Source organism: Macaca nemestrina, chromosome 1, assembly GCF_043159975.1.
Source record: "Macaca nemestrina isolate mMacNem1 chromosome 1, mMacNem.hap1, whole genome shotgun sequence".
Classification (NCBI taxonomy): domain Eukaryota; kingdom Metazoa; phylum Chordata; class Mammalia; order Primates; family Cercopithecidae; genus Macaca; species Macaca nemestrina.
Window position 1 is genome coordinate 215,087,995 of NC_092125.1, and position 20,164 is coordinate 215,108,158.

Sequence of the window (20,164 nt, forward strand, 5' to 3'; positions counted from 1 at the left end):
GTCCCCCAGCAGAGAATCGGCACCCGGCGGGGAGGCAGGACCAGACGCAGGAGAGGGCGTGGCCCCGCCGGGGAGCTGGGCGGAGTCGACGCTGCGGCGAAAGCGGGAGAACCCGGCGGTGGGCGGAGCCAAGGGTCTGTGGGTGGGGCCCGGCTCTGCGGGCCTCGTGGGGCGGAGCCTCTGGCTCGGGGAACGCCGCAGAGGGAGGAGGGGTGGGCGGGGCCGCGGTGAGGGCGGGGCCAGTGTCTGCAGTGGGCGGGGCCCGCCGCAGAGTGGGCAGTGCCGGCCGAGAGTCCTCTGCGTGCGGCTGCCGCGGCCCCTCCACAGCGTCTCTGACAGCCCGGGCGGTGCGACCCGCGACCCTTCTGGCCCCGCGCAGATACCGCGGCCTCTACCGCATCCAGAGGAGCGCCCGAGTGCCCTCTCTCGCCTCGGCGCCCGCATCCGGGGCCATCCGTCCCGCCGTCGCTGCGGAGGCCGCATCTGGCGCGCATCTGGAACCGCCCGGCCGGCCGCGCTGGAGCCCGCGCCCACCCTAGCCCGGCCGCGCCGGGAGCCCTGCCCGGAGCTGGAGCCGCACCTGGAGCCGCGGGCCCGGGGCCCTGAGCCGCGCAGCCGGCGCATGGTGAACTCGCTGCTGTTCGGGGAGATGGCCTTGGCCTTCGGCTGCCCGCCGGGCGGCGGCGGCGGGGGCTGCCCTGGCGGGGGCAGCGGCGGCGGCGGGGCCGGGCCGGGTCCGTCGCCGGTGACGGCGGCGCTGCGGGACGACCTGGGCTCCAACATCCACCTCCTGAAGGGGCTCAACGTGCGCTTCCGCTGCTTCCTGGCCAAGGTGCACGAGCTGGAGCGGCGCAACCGGCTGCTGGAGAAGCAGCTGGAGCAGCAGCAGAGCGAGCGCGAGCGGCGGCTGCGCTACAAGACCTTCTCCCGCGAGCAGGCCGTACAGACCGGGCCCGAGCTGCTGCGGCCCCCAGCGCCCGGCGGCGGGCACGGCCTCGGCAGCGGCGCGGCGGCCGGCGTCAACGCCAATGCCGTGGCCCTGGGCGGCCTGCCCCCCGGCGGCGGCTCGCACCCGCAGCACTACGGCCGCCTGCCCGGGACCATCTGGAGCTACACGCAGGTGCGGCGCACGGGCGGCGGCGGCGTGGAGACCGTGCAGGGCCCCGGCGTGTCGTGGGTGCACCCCGACGGCGTGGGCGTGCAGATCGACACCATCACGCCGGAGATCCGCGCGCTCTACAACGTGCTGGCCAAGGTGAAGCGCGAGCGCGACGAGTACAAGCGGAGGTGAGTGGCCGCCCCTCCCCCGCCACCCTGGGAGGGGGCGCCCAGGTCCAGGCTGCCGCGGAATGCGTGTGCGGGACGGGGGCCGGGCGGGCAGCTGGTCCTGGCAGGTGGGCTGGAAGCTGTGTTTGCAGAGTGCCTTACACATGCCAGGAAGGCCCAATTATCTAGATCCCAGGATGGGGGTGGGCGCTGGCTACCGTGGGGGCCACCTCGATGCTATCACTGGTTAGGCACATTGTTTTGTAGGTGACATAATAACTATCTGTGTTTTATGTGATCTCATTTAATTCTCAGCACAATACAGCGTGTAAGGCAGACTTATCCTCATCTTATAGATGAGGAACCCGAGGTGCAGAAATGCTAAGTGACTTGCCTAAGGTGGCTTGGCGAAGGAGTTGTGAAACCAGGATTTCAACCAGAGATTTTAACCACTCCTGGCTAGTCTGTCTCCTAGCATAGGTATTTTTCCCAAGGAAGTAGGAAGTAGGCTCCCCTCCCTCAACAGATGAAAAGAAAAACTCTAACCAACCCACTGCCTTTTTATTTCTTGAATTAAATGAGATCATGTGTTTGAAAATGGATGGATCTGCCCCTGCCCCCTGGGGCCAGTGTCTGCCGTCTTGCTCCAGCTCTGTAACGTCCAGCTTGCTGGGTTGGATAACCACAACTATAGCAGACTGCTCACAAGCTTTTATAAAATGCCTCCTTTCATCCCTCTTCCCCCCACTCCCTGAGTTTCATGGTTTATTGAGCCCTAACAAACTCAGCCTTAAAAGCCCCCAGGAGAAGATAATGTTGGGTTGGAGACTGGACATTGAATGGACTGAGACCACCATCTCTGGCTAGAACTGGGGTCCAGACTCTGTAGGACTGGCCAGTGCATTCCTGCCCAGCTCAGATTCCCCAGCTGGGAAACTGTCATTGCTTCCTGCCCGCAGTCTGGCCAACAATACTGTCTGCTTGGCTTTCTGATGAGAGGAGAGGGGTCTCCTATCCTCCTCCTCTTCCCATAAGGGTAGAGGGGTCTGTCTTTGGCATCTCAGACCTGGCTGGGGGAGGGGCCCTCTGGCCCTGGCAGTCGCTGTTCCAGGCACGGGCAGCCTTCCACCGGAGTTATTGGCTCTGAACTCCAGGGCTTGGAGGATGTACTGAGAAGGGCCCTTCCTTCCATCTCTAAAGGTCTGCCCAGGGAGCTGGGCATAGGTCTCCTTCCTTATTCTCCCATTGGACAGGCTAGCAACTGGGTAGGATTCAAAAGCCAGCCTTATACCTGCTGGTGAGATTATCAAACCACTTGAAATCCTGTTTGCTCATCTGAGAAATGGGAATAATAAAATCTGCCCACAGTTGCTCGAGGGGAGAGCAGGACGGTGATGCTCTTCGGAAGGTATAAAGTAATCAAGCTGATGTTATTAAAGATGATAGGCACTTTGTCAAGCTAGCGGGGAGCAGAAACGCTGAGAGTCCTCAAGCTCTCTCATGCAGCACCTCACTTCCTGGGGGTAGGTCTTACACTCCACTGGGAGATGGGCTTCTCTCCTGAGTTACCTCTTTCTCTGGAGGTACTTGAGAATGGCCCACCTGGTGCCCTCTCTCCTGCGTTACCTCTTTCTCTGGAGGACTTGAGAATGGCCCACCTGGTGCCTTGCCACATAGAGGCCACCTCTCCACCCCTCATGGTCAATGTCACTGGGGCAGGCTAGGGAAACAGGCACTTGCTCTCGATGGTGAAACTGGGGAGGGATGGGCCGGGCCCTCCTGTGTGCCACTGTTGATCGTGTCGTCATGCCTCAGGCTTGTGTTGTGTTTGTTTTATTGTGTGTATGCTTTTTTGGACCTGGCTACTAAGGGGATGGAAAAGCCGTGCCCAGTCTTGGAGGGAGATGGGTTGGCATTGAGCAATGCTCTATTCAAGTTGCACCCAGGGCGTGGGGTGTGATGTCAGCTTCTGGCGCTGGCCTGGAATGAGACGGTGCTGCTGAGACAGGTGGAGTGCGGGCGTCTCTCTTCCCGCCCTTCTGGGATGCGCGCACACCTCTTCTTCCACGTTGTTTCTGAAGTTGACTCAAGACTTACGTTGAATTTTTCCAAAGCAAGTATACTCCTTTCCTGGAGCCTCAGTTTCCCCATCTGTGAAGTGAGGCAGGTGGGCTAGAATTGTAGTCCTTGAAACCCCAGGCTTTCTTAGAGATGCTTTAGGGGTTCCTTGAATATCTAATAAAAATGATCATTTAAAATAACATTAAGACAATACAGTGATAAAAATGTGCTTACTCACCTTTAAGTTCTTAATATTAACTCATTGGGTTCCACTAACACCGTAACTTGTTAATAGTATGTTTTGGGTACCTCCTAAGAATTTTCTTTGGGAAGGAGGGCAGACATTTGATAAACATTTTTTAAAAACTTGAAAAACCACTGGGCTAGATGATCTCAAAGGGTCTTCCCAGCCTTGGCAATATATAAATCTGAGTTTGAGCTCCCAGCCCGCTTCTGATCCCCTGGCCATAAGAGAAGTCACCATCTAAGGGATGAGATCCAGGTATCTGCCTGTACTGCTGTGGCCACAAAGGGTTTTAAATCATCCCAGGATGTCTATCACAGAACTCCAAGCAGTGATGCCCAGAAGGAGCCTAACCCAGAAGGAAAAGGTTCCAGGGTTTCCCCTGGTCCACCTAGAGGAACCTGCAGCTCCAGAGACCCCCACTTGCTTCCCCAAAGGACAACTTGGGATGTGAAACTCAGCAATCTTCAAGCCGGAGGCTTGTTGAGTTCCACCTTCGTGGTTTCTGGCCATGTCCACGTACTACCACCTGTGCTATTGCTTACATAAAATATTTTAACAACTTCATTGAGGTACAACTTACACATCACAAAAGCTGCCCATTTTAAGTGTACAAGTCAAATTCACAGAGTTGTGCAGTCATTACCACAATTCCGTTTTAGAGCATTGCATCACCCCCCAAAAAGATCCTTCATGTCCATTTACAGAAAATTCCCATTCCAAGACCAGCCCAGGTAATCACGGACCTGCTGTCTTTCTAGAAATTGGCCTTTTCCGGACATTTCATAGAAATAGAATCATACACTCTGTAGTCTTTGTGTTTGGCTTTTTTCAGTTAGAGAATGTTTTTTTGAAGTTCATCCATGTTGTAGCATGTATTCGTAGGCTGTTCCTTTTTATGGCAAAAAATATTCCTCTGTAGTGTAGCCCATATTTTGTTTATGAATCCACCCAGGCATTCAATATATTTTAAATTTAAAACGTCAACCGTATACCACCTAGCATCATCTCATGTGCCATCAGTGGTCCACGAACCGTGATTTGGAAACACCAACCCAAACCAGAGACCCTGGCCTGGGGTGCCTGGGCCCTGGCCCCAGTCACCACTGCTTTGGTTTTCCCTTGGCCCAACCAGGTCTTTACCACGTGGGAAATGTGGTCGCTGAAGCCACAATGAGGACAAGGTTGTCAAGCGTTGATTTGGAAACCAAAACAAACATCTCTACTCTGTCACCACCCAGGGCCACTAAAATATCCTGTTCTGACTTTGCAAGCTGGGGGCTTTTCCCTGGAGATTCCCACTGAGTTTATCTGAACTCAACAGTGGAGAGTTCCCTGAGTTGGCATCCAGGAGACCTGGACTTTAGGTCCAGCTCTGCCACTAGGTGCTGTGTGACCTCTGGCCAACCGCTGCCCTCTCTGGGCCTCAGATCCTCCACCTTTACATGCAGGAGTTCCTGTGGGTGAGCTCTCTCAGCTCTCTACTTGAGGTCCGTGACTCCAGGAGGCCCGCGTCGTGGCTGATCTTTCTGCGTCTGGAGACCACAGTGTGTTCTCTGAAGCCTTTCTCTGTTCTGGGCTTCCCCTTCCCTCTCTTGTCTCTGCCCCAGATGACTAGGGTCCAGGCTCCAGGCATGGGCAGTACTGGTCATCCCATCCCCCAGCTTAACTGGTTCAACCGTTTCCCCTCTCTTCATTGGCTCCAAGGAAGGACGCGGGAAAGCTTTCAGGTTGTCAAGAAAAAGGTCCCTCCAGCCTGGCAGTTGCTGCAAAGTTGCTCTGGACTGGTAGAGGAAGTTGCCCTGGGCTGGTAGAGGAAGTTGCCCGGCATGGTAGTGCTGGCCTAGCTGCCTGTCAGACAGGGCGACTCTTTTGGGGGCCTGGTGCCCCTGTCCAGAAGCCTGTCCAGCCATCCTGGCCCCCTCAGGCCCAGTGTGATTTGCAGCTGGCTGGCCTTGTTCCCTCCCGTGCGAGGGGCTGAGTGTATGCGCCCCCCAGTTGAAGTCAGCCTGGAGGCTAGGTTTCTTTTTTTCCTGGTGCCTGGGGTGATTGGAGGGTGGTTTGGGAGCCTGGAGAGACCACTGTGATCATCCAGCCTGGTGGTTTTCAAGTGGGCTTTTTAGAGCCCTGGAGTCCATAGCAGGGTGCCTTGGGAGACTTCGGGGACAGTGGGAGGCTGAGCACCTGAGATTTGACCCATGTTGCCCACTGTAACTCCATGCTTCTCTGACTCCCAGATTGTCCAAAAAAGATTCCATTTTAAAAAGTGTTCTGCAGTTTTTGAAAAGAAAGAAACTGCTGATTCAGCTGAGTGCTTTCGTTTTAAAGGTGGGGAAAGCAAGGCCCAGAGGGGGCTGTCTGTCTGTGCCGAACTGGGCAGACCTTCCGTCTGCTGTGCAGAGCTGGCCTCCCCACCTCGACGTGATGCCCGCATCATCTTCCTGCAGTGGAGGCTTTGTTATGTTCTTTCCATCTTTTTGTGTGTTTGCTTTAAACATTTTTTTTTAAAAAGCCACTTTCTGGGATGGGAGGGACTTTTGTCACAGCTATTTCTGACTGTGAGCCGGAAGGGGCTGGGCTGTCGGCCGGAATGAAGGACTCCAAAAAGGGATGGTGGGTGGGTCAGCTGGAGTGTCCCCTGCCCGTTCTCGTCACACCCCAGGGGGGCCCTCAAGCAGGTGGGTGCTGGCCCCTGAATGTCCCAAAGCTCGAATGCTGCCCTGGAATAGAAAGCTGAGGGCTTTGTTCCCTGCCACTCCCATTGACACTTTCGTTATTTCTGAAGCTGGCACCGATACGGATTCTTGATTTCTGATTTTCCAGTGAGGCAGCCTTTGATGGTGGAACAGGGTTTCACATCCTGGCTCTGCCACTGTCCGTGTGAACGTGGGCAAGTGGCTTGGTCACTCCAAGCTGCCCGTGGAGCTCCCCGCTTTGTCCTCTGTAAAAGAGGGGTCATCTTGTTGCTCTCCCAGGGATTGAGAAGGAACAAATGAGGTCTGGTGTTAAGGTACCTGGGGCCTGGCAGGTTTTGGGCATGCCTACCCACCCCCCAGCCCAGCCCCCTTCCCCTGGCAAAGTCTGTTCCTTTAATTTACAAGGATTTCTCAGCATGGCCCTGACTGCCTAACAAGTCCATTTCAGGGCACGTTGCCGCTCTCTCTGTCCCACGGAGGCGCCAGAGGTGGTGTTGGGGGTGGAGGGAAAGGGCTGCTTCTTTGTCCAGCATCTAAGAAGCCTGTTGGACCTACTCTTAGCCGTTGATTTGTGCCTCCGGAAATCTCTCGCCATCCCCCAGCCCTTTCTCCCAACTTCCTTTAAGAGAAACACACAAACCCCTCCATCTAGCGCCTCGGGTCTCTTGAGAACTATATTACAGAATCCCTTGGCTGGGTTGGCATTCTCACTGGGGACAAATTTGGGAGCGATTCTCAGAGCCTCAAGCTAGAGGGAGGAGAATGAGGTCCCAGAAAAGAAAAGGAAGCAGGGAGACAGCTGACGCTGAAGATTCCTTCTCAGAGGAATGCGAGGCGGGGCTTTGCCTTGGCAAACGAGACCGGATGCGGGGCCCCTGGGTCCCCCTTCCCCCCACGTGTATGCACAGTCTCACACACATGCACACACACACGCACACACACATGCAGATGCACACACCAGGCTCTCCGTTCAGTCCTGTAGCTCACGTCCCCACACATGACTGTATTTGAAGGACACAGAAGGGTAGACCTGGAATTTGAACACGCCCTTTGCTGCAACGAGATGCGTTGCCTTCCAGGAGAATTGATTTAAACTGTGCCATGTGTCAGTGACACCGGAGGCTGTGGGCTTTGCATTTGCAGTCCTGGCTTTTGATCGCATTGAGAGGTGAAAGCCGGCTGGCGTTCCATTTATTTCCTATGTCGCGGATGGCTGAAGGCCCGGGACGGGAAGGAGGCAGCCCTGCCTCCTAATCCCTGTACTCAGGATTAGGGATGTGTTGCTTTTTCCTGACTTTCTGCTGTCAGGCGGTCCTGAGCGCCCACCACCTCCCACATCACAGCCCTCCACACCCGGAGCTGTAACTACCTGGCATGTGTCTGCGCCTGCATCGACTGGAAGCTCTGTGGGGGCCGGCTCCAGCTCTGGCTTCGTCTCCCACTGGCAGAGCCCAGCCAGGACCTGGCCAAGGTCCATGCTGAGTAAATACTCATGCAGCAGGGAGGCCTGTGTGTCTGGCTGCTGTGAGCTAGTAGGCCTCCAGGAGGATGAGACAGAAGACGGACGACATAGACCACGTCCAGGGATTCGGCTGCTTGTGGAGGGGATGGCCTGCACTTGGAATCAGAAGGTCTGGGCCAAAGTTCAAAGTTTGAATGAACCCCCTAGCCTGGCAGTGCTGGGTGCTGGGGCCCCAGGGCAGGAGTTAAAAGCCGAGTGAGCTTGGGCTAATCACTGCCTCTCGAGCCTCAGTTTCTTCATCTGTAAAACAGGGATGCTAAGCTCTGTGTCTAGAGGTTGTGGAAGAAGTAGATGAGCTCACCTAGCTACAGCACAGCACATGTAAATGGTCAAGTTCGGAATGATTTCACAGGGCAGAGAGTGGTTGCCCTACAGAGGCTGAGCTACGCTGGCCCTGTGGGGTGGGCAGAGGTTGAGAACCAAGCTGGAAACCGGGAGAGGGTGTCCCGTGCCCTTTGCTGGCAGCATCTGTGGGTTGCACAGCCCTTTGAGCATTGCCAGACTGTGAGGTGCTTAGAAAATTCCAGGCCAGATGGGAGGCTGCTAAAGGTTTGTGACGTTGCCGCCGCCTGCCCACCAGGGGAGTATCCTCCCACCCACACTGGGCACCGGGCGCTTGGCTTCCTGGGCAGGATGTGGTTTCTCATTCTAGCTCTGGTACAAGAGAGGGTAGTTGTCATCCAACAGTAAACCTGGCAAATGGCAATGCCTGGTTCTCTCGAGGGTCCGTGGAGCCCAGGTTCTGCTCTGGGTTTGCCTGCAGTGTGGTCTGGTCTTCACTATGCCCACCTGGGAATGGGGACAGTGGGAAAGTGGGCTTGCCCAGCAACCCTGTGAAGACTGCATTCTCTCCGTAACGTGGCACAATTCCGTGCGTGCCATTTAATTGCTTGCCTCTCAGTTTGTTGCTCTCTAAAATGGGGGTGGGGTTTCTTACAAGTTCCGCTTCTCAGGGTAGAGGTAAAAATCAATTCAAACAGTGCAGTAGGAAAACATTTTGCAAAAGGGTTTGAAAATAAATCAATATGGCTTAATGCTCCTGTTTGTTGAGCACCTACTTTGTGCTAGGTGCAGTGATAATTATGAGAGCAGTCCCAAGAGGTGGGAAGTGATTATGCTCATTTTACAAGTAAGAGGTTCAGAGAGGTGAAGACATCTGTCCCAGATCTCGCCATGAGTCCATCTGGTTCTCTGGATCCCAAGGTCAGTGCTCCTCCCAGGAGGTGGCCTTGTCTTGTGTCCCTGGAGGTTGGCGAAGGCTGGCTCCGGGTGAGGAGGCAGGCAGGAGGCACGGGGTCTCCCCAGCACCTGTCACAATATTGCCACGGCGGGTGGCAGAACAGGAGGCGGCTGCTGCACTGGGAAGATTCCCTGCTGTCACTTTACAGTAATTATTTCTTGAGAAAGCAAATGAATCACTGGCAGTAGCAGGCAGATGAGGCTCCAGGGCCACTGTAGCAGGCCTGTCCAGTCCCCTGCTCTTTGGAGAAGGTCTCATTGGGGGCTGGCAGGGCTGGCAGGGGAAGAGTTGGGGAACAGGGAACACATATTATGACCCGTCTGATGATTTCCATGAGGTCTCATTTAAACCCGGTGGTGGCACTGCAGGATGGAAACCGAAGCTCAGAGAGGAGAAGTAACTTGAAAGTCAGGCTCCAGATCCAACCTTTATCCTGTGCTGTACCCAGAAAGGGCCATGCCCATTGCAAGCCGCTTTCCTGCTGTGAGCCTCAGTTTTCACTTCTGTGAAATGTCGTCTAGCAAAGCTGGGGCAGGCTGTGGATCTCAGACTCTGAATTAATGCTCTATTTATCTTGCCCGGCCCCTGAGTGTCCTCAGGGCAACACAGCCAGAGGTTCTCATCCACGGATCACCAGCAGCAGAGGGCCTCGGGTGCTCTGGTGGCTATTTGGGAGCTCACCTCCGCCCTGGGCTGGAGTCTCCCTAGCTTTTGCTTTCAGTCAGTGCTGTGAACTTTGCCAGGGAACAGGGAAGTTGTTACAATCATTTGGCGCCTCTTGTTGGGGAAGATGAGACTGCCGGGTATGGATGTCTGAGGAGCCAAAGAGGTGGTGTTCTCAGAACAGTGGCTGAACACCCACCATGGGCCAGGCTCCTGCCCTCGATAACTCAGAATCTGGGGACATAGACAAATGTGTCATGCCATGTGGCAGCATCACGTGATAGCAGCATGTGCCCAGTACCTTCTCCAACAGTGCTTGTGGATAGTAGGAGCACAATAAACATGTATTAGTTAATGAATTTCATTAAATATTTATACAGCATTTACTCTTTGCCAGGCTTCATTCAAAGCGGTTTGCAAACATTTAATTCATGGAAGCTCTGATAACCCTGTGAGTTGGGTACTGTCCTTAGCCCATTTTAGAGATGCTAAAACTGAGCCACAGAGACAGGGGAGGGAACTGGGCCAAGACACCTTGAAAGTGGCAAGCCCAGGCTGGGTGTGGTGGCTCACACCTGTGATCCTGGCACTTTGGGAGGCTGAGGCAGGTGGATCATGAGGTCAGGAGTTCAAGACCAGCCTGGTCAAGATGGTGATGGTGAAACCCCGTCTTTACAAAAAAATTTTAAAAATTAGCCAGGCGAGGTGGCAGGCGCCTGTAATCCCAGCTACTCAGCACCCTGAGGCAGGAGAATCACTGGAACTTGGAGGGTGGAGGTTGCAGTGAGCCAAGATCTCACCACTGCACTCCAGCCTGGGTGACAGGGTGAGACTCCATCTCAAAAAACAAAAAACAGAAAAACAACAACAAAAAAAGAAAGTGGCAAGCCCAGATCTGACCCCAGAAAGTCAGGCTCCAGTTCCAACCTTAAACCTGTGCAGTCCCAGAAAGGGCCGTGCCCATTGCAAGCAGCTTTCCTGCTTGAGCCTCAGTTTTCACTTCTATGAAATGGGAGTAATAAATCTGACCTCATGAGGCTGTTTGGAAGACCGTCTAAAATGGTACCTGTGAAGCACTTTGAAAACTGGCAAGTGGAGTGTCTGTAGGGACTAAATCCTTGGGAGTCCTGAGCTCTACCTGCTCTGCGGTTTCTTTTCCAACTTCCCGCGCAGCCTGAAGCTCTGTGAAGCTCCATGCAATGCCTTGTCCTCTCTTGCCTTTACATTCACACCTCCCCGGATCCTGGGATGGGATGTTGGACAGAAACCTGCTATGTTAGACAGCTTAGGGGAGAAGGTTTATGTGGAACCCAAAAGCTGGGAAGAGAGGAACCTGCAGCATATATTTCTGCTGCCTGTCAGCTCTGAGACCTCGGGAGAGTCACTCTGCCTCTCTGAGCCTCTGTTTCTTATCTGGAAAGTGGGAATGGTCACGTTGCATGGAAGGCAAGGGCGATGATGGTGCTCTGATTCCGGCTGCCGTGGCAAAAATCACTAAATAAGGCTGGGGGTTCTGGGGAGAGGAGTTGGGCAGGAATCGAATGGCATTTGGGCCTTTGCCCTGGCAGGAGCCCCTCCACGTGGCCGTGCTGGGGGTGGGGCCTGTCTCTGAGATGCTTGCTCAGCGCTCTCTGGCCTGCGTGCTCCGACTCTGGGATGTGTGTTCACACAGACCCTGCTCATCTGCTGCTCGATGGAAAGAGGCCCCTGCAGTGGAGACAGCGCCTTCCGCCCTCTTAATTGGCCATCTTTATTACTTGGGTTATTTAAGACGGTTCTTGGCTCGCTGCCGCCTGTTTGCTGTCTTGGGGGAGGGGAAGAGCTACTGGTCTAAGTAGACCTTGTGAAATTCCCCGGCAGACAGGCTCCTCTCTGTACAGGGTCAGCCCATCTTCCCAGGGCCCACTGGCACCCCCTTTTTGCTCCTGACCCACTGTGGTAATAGGCAGAAGGCCATCTTGGGGGGTGGTAGTGGAAGCTTTAGGGAAAGCTTGTTGCAAAGTCAGGACCGGAGAGTCTTGGAGGTCTGGGTGGGACGCTAGTGAGACCCTGGGGTGCCCCAAACCCAGGGATTCTGGAAGGTACCCAAGCCAGTTTAGAGCCAGTCAAGGAAGGCTTCCTGGAGGTGACATCACCTAGGTTGTTTTTGGAAGGTTTAGTAAGAGTGGAAGAGAAGGAGAAAGGGTGCTCCAGATAGAGAGGACAGCTTGTACAAGAGCCTGGAGTTGAGCTGCTGTGCAGGACACAGTGTGGAGCTGCTCCTGGTTCCTGGGCTTGAGCCTGGCACTGCCAGAACTTGGCCTGTCCTATGCTTGCTTCTTCCCTGTCTTGTCCCCTCCTCCCTCCTCATGCTCTTCTTGGCTCTCATTTTCTGTCTCGCTCTCCTTTCCTCTCCCTCTTTCTTTCTTGTTTTGGGCACGAGCAATCCTCCTGCCTCGGCCTCCCAAGGAGCTAGGACTACAGGCACACACCACTACACCCAGCTAATTTTTTTTTAAAAAATAATTTTTGTTGAGATAAGGGTCTCGCTATGTTGCTAGGGCTGGTCTTGAACTCCTGGCCTCAAGTGATCCTTCTGCCTTGGCCTCCCAAAGTGCTGGGTTTACAGATGTGAGCCACCATGCCTGGCCGAGTCTTGATATTACATTGCAGTTGGTTTCACACTTGCCTTTAAAGAAAATATTAGCATTTAAAACATTAGGACTTAAAATTTGCCGGGTGTGGTGGCACGTGCCTGTTATCCCAGCTACTTGGGAGGCAAAGGCAGGAGAATGTCTTGAACCTGTGAGGTGGAGGTTGCGGTGAGCCAAGATCTTGCCACTGCACTCCAGCCTGGGCGACAGAATGAGACTCCATCTCAAAAATAATAATAATAATAATAATAATAATAATATAAAATAAAACATCAGGACTCATCTGACTTGGAGACTGAAGGCTTGAACTCAGCAAGCTACTGCTGGCAGAGCCAGAATTAACCTGGTGCCAAGTTGAGGGACCTCCAACTTATAGGTTGTTCTTTTTCTGAGCCCTAAGGCATAATTCAATTGTGGGGAATTAAAAATAAATTGCTTCATTTGCTCTTGCTTCATGTTTCCTGTTGGCCCGTGATTTGGGCCTTCTCTTGGGTGGGAGCTCTGGCTCTGAGGTGACACCGCTTGGAGTTGTGTTACTGCTCTGAGCCTCAGTTCTCTCATCTGTAAAATGGGGATGACAGTCTTAGCTGATGGGGTTGCAAGGATTTGATGTTGCCTGCAGAGTGCTAAGTGTGCCGCTGGGCCCTCAGCTGTTATCGCTCCCTCCCTCCTGCCCTGGCCTGGCTCCCACCAGCCCCCAGGCCCCAATTTGTACATATAAAAACATGTGCAAATCCCAAAGTACTATTTGTCAGGCCACATCCCCAGACAAGGAGCTCTGGAAACATAATCTTTGCGGGGAATGAAGGATCAGCCTCTATGGTTCACCCAACTCCAACATTCTAGGCAAAGTTCTCAAGCCTTCCAGCTCCAGGGCTTACCCCGGAGATGAGGAGACAGGGCAGCCTTTCCTGCGCCAGGCTCACCAACACCCTGTGGGTCTCATCATTCCATCCCATCTCATACAAAAGGAAAACGGGGCACAGTGAGAACTGCCTCCTCCCTCCCCCTTTGGCTGAAGACTGGCCTTTTGTGTTCCGAGCACTTCCTCTCCCCAGTAGAGCTGCCTGGGCAGCGAGGAGGAGGTCATGTCCCCTCTCTTCTCGAGCAGACTGTCAGCACAGGGTGACCGGGAAGGCAAGACCTGGCATTCAAGGCTGTGTCCAGCGCAGGGTATCGCCTGGAGCCTGTGGCTCCTAGGAGGGCCTGATGGAATGTGGACATGAATGGGGAAGTCTTTCGCTGTCCCCACCTCCCTGGGGATCGTGGACTGTCTCAGCCTCCCCCTTGTGTGGATTTGGAAGCAACCTCAGGGGGTCACGTTGCTGGTCTGAGGTCTCACGATGAGGTAGGGCCAGGACCAGGATTCGAACCTGCCTCTTGCAGACTGTTACCGAAAGTACTCTCTGCCACACACGCGAGCTCATTCTGGCAGGCTGAGATACGGGAGTTGAAAGACAGGGGTTCAAACCCTGCCCTGCGCCCAGCAGCAGAACGGCAGCTGTTCCTCCTTCTGGGCCTCCGTAGGCGATGGGTAGATGGTTTCTGTGTTTTCATGGACTGCCTTGCGAGGCCTTGTGGGTGAAGGGCCCACTCTCAGACCTTGGCAGAGGAGTGACGTTGAAGGCTGGCTTGGCATTGTTTTTCCAGGGTTGACGTCAGGGCAGCTGGTTTAGGGTTTCATCTGTGAGACAAAGGCTGCTTTGTAGCTTCTGCCCGGTTTAAGCCCAAGCACATCACCCCCCAAGGTGGGAAACGAGGTGGAAGGGATTGCAGGGCCCAAACAGAGAAGCCTTGGAAGGCTTGGCTTATGCTCAGCCCCTCTAAGAAGGGAGCCAAGATCTCATAATTCTATAGCCATCTTGCTCACTTCCCAAGAGCGCCCTGTCTACCCACTGCAGCGTTTGAAGCCTCACACATGTGTTCTCTGGAGCATCGCACCACTCCAGCAAGGTGGCTGTGGGTATGTCCATTGTACAGATGAGAAAACTGAGTCGTGCCAGGTAAAATGACTTGTTCCTTGTCAAAGCTACAAAGCGGCAGAGTGGGCACGTGACCTCAGGTCTCTGGCTTCCAAGATCACCACTGGGTTCCACCACTGGAGTCTCATGTTGCACCCAGCTTTGGAAGGGGAATTCTAAAAGCCAAGATACCCTAGAATCAGACTGGAGCAGGTAAACCTCATGGGTTTTGCGGGGTACCTGGAGCTTTCTCTTGTCAGGATTCAGAGTTGGGTCACTGCTTCGAGCACGTGTTGCGTATTTGTATCTGCATGTGTAGGTATTTGCACATGTACATACAAGTTAAAGAAGGGAATTGGATACTGGAGGGTCTGTATCACTGGCAGGTGATTCCAGGGAGGCCTTGTGGGCAGGTGTAAGGAGTCATCCCAGGGGACACCTAGGACCTTCTGCTCTTCTTTGCCAGGATTACCCTACTTGATCATTCATTCTTCCATCCATCCAACCATCCATCCATCCATCCATCCATCCATCAGTCTGTCCATCCATCTATCCTTTTCTGGGCCACTGTGCTCAGGCCCTATGCTGCTTTGGGGATGATGCTGCCTGAACTAGGAGTTTGCAGAACCTGGGGAGCTTGCCAAGTGACTGTTAAATCAGGGCTGGAAGAGTCCTTAGAGATTGGTTAGATCTTTTCTCTTCCTTATGTCAGAGAGGGACAGTGACTTGCCCAAAGTTGCATGGCAGGTGGCGGAGCTAGGGCTCAAAGTCAGGTCTGTAGGTCCAGCCCCATGTTTCTGCTTCTCCGCTGTGTCAACAGACAGCTCTCACTCCTGGCCGGCAGCCGCCTTACCTAGCTCTTCCCTCCTCTGCTGTTTTGATGTGTTCTTGGCTTTTTGGGAGTTGCTGGCAGACTCTGTTCTGAGAGACTTCCAGAGGTGTCTATTGAACCAGCATGCAGGCCCTACACTGGGGCCAAGCTTGGCCATGCTCTGCCCTGAGATGACATCCTCCCGCGTCTGGAACAGCAGGTTGACTGAGTCCCTGAGGGGAGAGACTCCAAGGCCGTGTTTACTTTACCCTACTGGACACTGGCTTCTTTTCCTCCAAGGGTCTCCAGAGGTCATCTGTTCCTTCCTCATCTTGGGGCTGGGATCATTGCAAATCCTGCCTGAAGATCTTACTGCGTAGGAAGCACATTCCAGAGTCCTTTCTGAGACAGGCCGTCCAGTGTCCTCGTGGCCTTTTCCAGGGAAGTGCTTCCTGGTGTCTAACCATGATCCCTACTGCTGCCTTTCCCCCTTTGTTTAGCCTTTCACAGAGGAGGAAAGTGGTTGGACATCAATTCCCTGGTGGTTCTCAAGGCAACACCGTTATCTTGCTGCGTACCCTCTTCCCACCTACAATCCCCCTTTTCTCCACTTCCTGAGAGACTGTGCCTTGACTCAGATACAAGTTGAGACACAAACTTCATGCAGAAAAGATCTGGCTGTTCCCTGTAGGATCCTACAAGTTTCTGGGAGGGAGGCACATTCCTTTTTCAGGAGTCATGGAGCCCTCTGAGCCAGAAGTGGCCTGGATCCCAGGGATCACTCTGGTCCCATCTTTCCTGACGGGGAAACTGAGGCCCAGAGAGGTTGAGCAACACATCCACAGCCATTCAGCCAGCCTGTCTGCGTTGGATGTCCTCCTTCATGCAATGCTGTTTCTGTGGTTTGGGCAGGGGGCTTGATAAAGGTGGCTGGTGGCCTCTTGGCCTGGTGGTCCCTGCCACAGACAGATGTCCTGGAAGCAGAACAGCCAGCCCCATGTGGCCCCAGAGGGCTCCCTGGCCTGGAATCAGTGCTCCTGCCTGCTGGTTCCCTGGGTTGGCAGATTCCTGGGCTGCCCTCAGGGCCAAGCAGTGGCACCTCCTCCGCTCCCACCCACCTTGTGGCTTCCTTTCTCCCACAGCCTCCCAGACTCCCTTTTGGCCCTAGAGGTGCCAGGGAGGCCCCTCACCTCCAAGGGGAGAGGACAGAGGCCTGAGTGTCCAGCAGTGATTAAGTTGCCGGGGGGATACTGGCTCCTGTGGCTGGGGCAAGAAGGGGTTAAGCAGTGTTGCCTGCCAGGGCTGGACTCCCAGCTGGTGTCCCAGCCCCTGGGGCCAACCAGGCCATCTGGCCTGACAGATACCACACTGTGTCCCATCTGTCCCAAGGCAAAGTCACCAGGAGGAGACTGCCTACTGCCTTTGAGGGCCTGCAGGGGTGGGCGTGGACCCTGCTGTCTGTCCCTGGGGGGCCAGGCCAGTTGGGAAGGGGCTCCCCACTGGGCAGACTGTCCTCTGGCCACGCTCCCTGCAGGGTCTCCCTAGCTGTGAGGTGGGGGAGTCTGCATCCCTGATGTGGTCAGAGTTTCCTTGTGCAGAAGGTCTAGAGAGGTGCAGGGATGGGCTCAAGGCCACACAGTAAGTCAGCACAGGCAGAGCTGGGCTTCCCCCAAGGCCCTGCTGGTGGCTATGCCCTGTGGCTCCAGCTCACAAGCTCATTCATCCAGTCAGTACCGGTTGAGGGCCTACTATGTGCTGGGCACTTGGTCACTCTGGATACCAGACAGTTCCCCAGTCCCAGCATGGGAGAGGGAACCCAGAGGCAAAGCTTCTAAGGGGAAGCATGGCGCAGCTTAGCCAAGCCCGGGGCCCTGGATGCTGTAGCAGCCCTCCCAGCAGCCTCCCTCCCAGCCTTCCCAGCAGCTAGAGGTGGGGCTTGCTCGCTAAGAGGAGCAAAATAATGTGAAGCACTGGTGTTTATGATCTTGTGGGGTCTTCACCATCCAGGGAGGTGTAGGTACTATTGTTATTTCCATTTTACAGATGAGGAAACTGAGGCTCAGAGAGGTAAAGTTGCTTTAGCAGATCACCAGTTGGGGAGCGGCTGAGTTGGACACCCATCCCAGCTCTGCCTGACATCAAAGTGTTTTGGGATAAGGAGCAGGGGGCGGCTGCAAATGGCCTCCCGCTTTGCCCCAGGCTGGCTCCTTCTTGCTGCGCTGGCCTGGACCATCTTCTTTTTGGCTTTTTGCTGAGTCCGGGCTGGGAATCCTGTGGCTGGAGGCCCAAATCTCAGGCGGAAGAGAGCCCCCCGCTGGGTTGGAGTTGAGAAGAGAGGCTGTGCTGGTGCCGGTTCTTTTGCATAGCTGGGGCTGCCTCCCCTGTGTGGGGTGCCCGGCAGTATCTGGGCAGCACTTGGGGGATTTCCCTTGGGGGACCCTCCATCCTTCTGAGGGCTCCAAGGCTCTGGCCCCCCAGTGGGGGCTGGGCCAGGCCAATGGGAGCCTCCATAATGCTGTTATGATTATGTGACCCTGGATGAGTCACTGCGCCTTGGTGAGCCTTAGTTTCCCCATCAGCAGAATGGGGGTGAGAAGATGACAAGCTCCAATAAAGATGCCCTCCGAGGGGCTTTGCAGTCATGGAAGAGTCCCTGGGAGGCTTTGTTCCATTTCATTCCCCCTCCCATCTTAAGGGGACTGACTTCTTTCTCCAGCCCCATGGGTCGGTGGGAGGAACACTCTCATTCGTGTGTTGTGGGGTTGCCTGGTGCCCTGCCTCCGCACTCCCCACTGGTTCACATCAGGTGGAATGCCAGGGCCGGCCGTGATGACAGGAGCCTGGGATTAAGTAATGAGTCCATCCCCCTGAGCTGTATTTAGTCACTAATTCTTTTGTGCGCGTGTTTGCAGTCTAATTACCTGTCTCAGCTACGCTGGAACCTGCCCCTTCCCGGCCAGTGAGGACGATGATGGCGCTGCACAGACAGGTGGCCGTTGCCCTGTCACCCATCCTTGGTTGCACAAGCCCAACGTGTCTTTTGTTGGCTGGGTCCTTGTCACTCTTCCCTCCTCCCTCCTGGAGACTGCTCTGGAATGTTCTCCTCCCCTTACCAGCTGCATGGCAGGCAGCTCCTAGTCTCTGGAGTTGCACTGAGCCAGTCACTGCCTGTGTGGGACCTTGGACATATCACCTCCCACCTCTGAGCTTCAGACTTCTCATTTATGAATGACCTGGATGTCCCCGTCTGATGTCCTAGGATCCTGTGTTCTGTGCTTTTTTTTTTTTGGCCACACCTGGAGCCAGTTTGTGTTTGCCCATCCTCATTTAATCCAAGTGGGGTCATTCTTACCCATTTTACAGGTGAGGAGACTGAGCCCTAGGGAAGCGACTTGGCTTAAGGCCGCAGAGCCTTGCTTTCAACCCAGGTGTGCTGACTCTCGCCTGGTGGGCTCTGCCTGGCTGCCAGCCCCTCATTTTTTTCAGGCTGCACATGATAAGGAAAATCTGGGCTCCCAGGCAGCTGGCTCCAGGGCGGCTGCGGGTGAGTAAGTATGCGGGAGATTACCCTGAGGTGCCCTACATTTACCTCCAGGGCAGCACAGTCACTTGGAATAAACAGTGGAGAGACCCAAAGTACATATTACGTTTCCAAAATAGCCTTGGGAGTTGCTGTTTTTCTCAAAGCTGTAAACATATCCCTGGGCCGGGGGGCCTCTCACACTCTCCTGAGCACGGACCCCCTGGGCCTGCTGCCTCTTGACCTGAGTGCCCAGACCTGCTGCCCAGACCCCCTTCTGGCTTCCACTTAAGCAAGAGCTGGAGCCCTGGAGACTGAGAGCCGGCAGACACTGGGGATGGGGATGGGGTGGAGGGTCCATGGGGGCTTGGCCAAGCCTAGGCAGAAAGACAGTGTCCCGGGGATGGAGAGCCGTGGATACCAACTTTCCCATCATCTGCCCCATGCAAGGTAGGCCCAGGCTTCAAGGTGCAGAGAAGAGAGTAGCAGAGTTGGCTTGGACTGTGGAGGTTGTTTAGGGAAACTGAGGCTGGCAGGGAGGGGCTGGCAGGGAGGCCATGTCTAAGGCGACAGGGCTGCATTGGCCTAGATTGGATCTCCTAGAGAAGGCCCTGGAGATGACACTTACTGGGCCTTTTTAATCCAGTGAATATTTACGGGGCCTCCTTGTGCCAGGCTCTGTGCTGGGCACTGGAGTTGCATTTGTGACCCAGAGATGGGCCTGATCTTGAAAGAGATGAGGGCCGGGCACAGTGGCTCACACCTGTAATGCCAGCACTTTGGGAGTCTGAGGCGAGAGGATTGTTTCAGCCCAGGAGTTTGAGACCAATCTGGGCAACCTAGTGAGACCTCGTCTCTACAAAAAACCAGAAAAATTAGCCAGGTATGGTGGCGTGCACCTGTAATCCCAGCTACTTGGGAGGCTAAGGCAGGAGGATCCCTTAAGCCTAGGAGTTTGAGGCTGCGGAGAGCCTTTGTTGCGCCCCTGCACTCTAGTCTGGGCACACAGCGAGATCTTATCTTAAAAAAAAAAAAAAAAAAAAAGACAGAGGGAGAGAGAGAAAAGAAAGACAAGTTAGGTAGAGGAGACCAGCAGGGGATCAGATACCTCAGTACCAAGTGGCCCAGAGGCTTTGCAGTTCAGAAGAGTGGCACTTGACCCTGACCAAGGAGTCAGGGGTGGCCTCCTGGAGGGGGTTATAAGCTGGGTCATGAAGTCACATCAGGTAAGGGAGAGAGAGAGGAAAATGACAAAGGGGAAGGGGTGTAGAACCTGTTGGGCAGAGAATGCAGCACATGCCTTGGAGGTGTGATGGAGCTTGGCAAAGAGGGGCTGGAGGTGTGGGGGGGATGCTATTCAGCCTTACTCTACCGTAGCACGTGGCCTTGTTCTCCAGGACTTATCACCCACCAGGTGAGACCTCTGTCTACCCTTTTGGAGAAGAAGTGTCTGGCCCATTTCTCAGAGGAGCCTGATCTCCCAGCCCTCGCTCCTTGGGGAAGGTAGAGGGCCACTGGTAGACGAGGGCAATATTTTGACTAATGAG

The 20,164-nt window shown here is 54.7% G+C and overlaps 1 protein-coding gene across 3 annotated transcripts in view; it reads left to right on the top strand.

Moving 5' to 3' along the window:
• Positions 1 to 277: 277 nt before the first annotated feature.
• The window catches only part of LOC105483123 (intermediate filament family orphan 2), a 50,457-nt gene continuing 30,570 nt past the window's right edge, over positions 278 to 20,164 (top strand). The window contains exon 1 of one of the 3 annotated variants that reach the window (XM_011743793.3): positions 278 to 1,287. In XM_011743793.3, the coding sequence (XP_011742095.3) occupies positions 623 to 1,287 (665 nt within the window). In that variant the 5' untranslated portion in view covers positions 278 to 622. The remainder of the gene's footprint in view (positions 1,288 to 20,164) is intronic. The other 2 variants (XM_071099437.1, XM_071099439.1) reach the window with 2 other exon arrangements.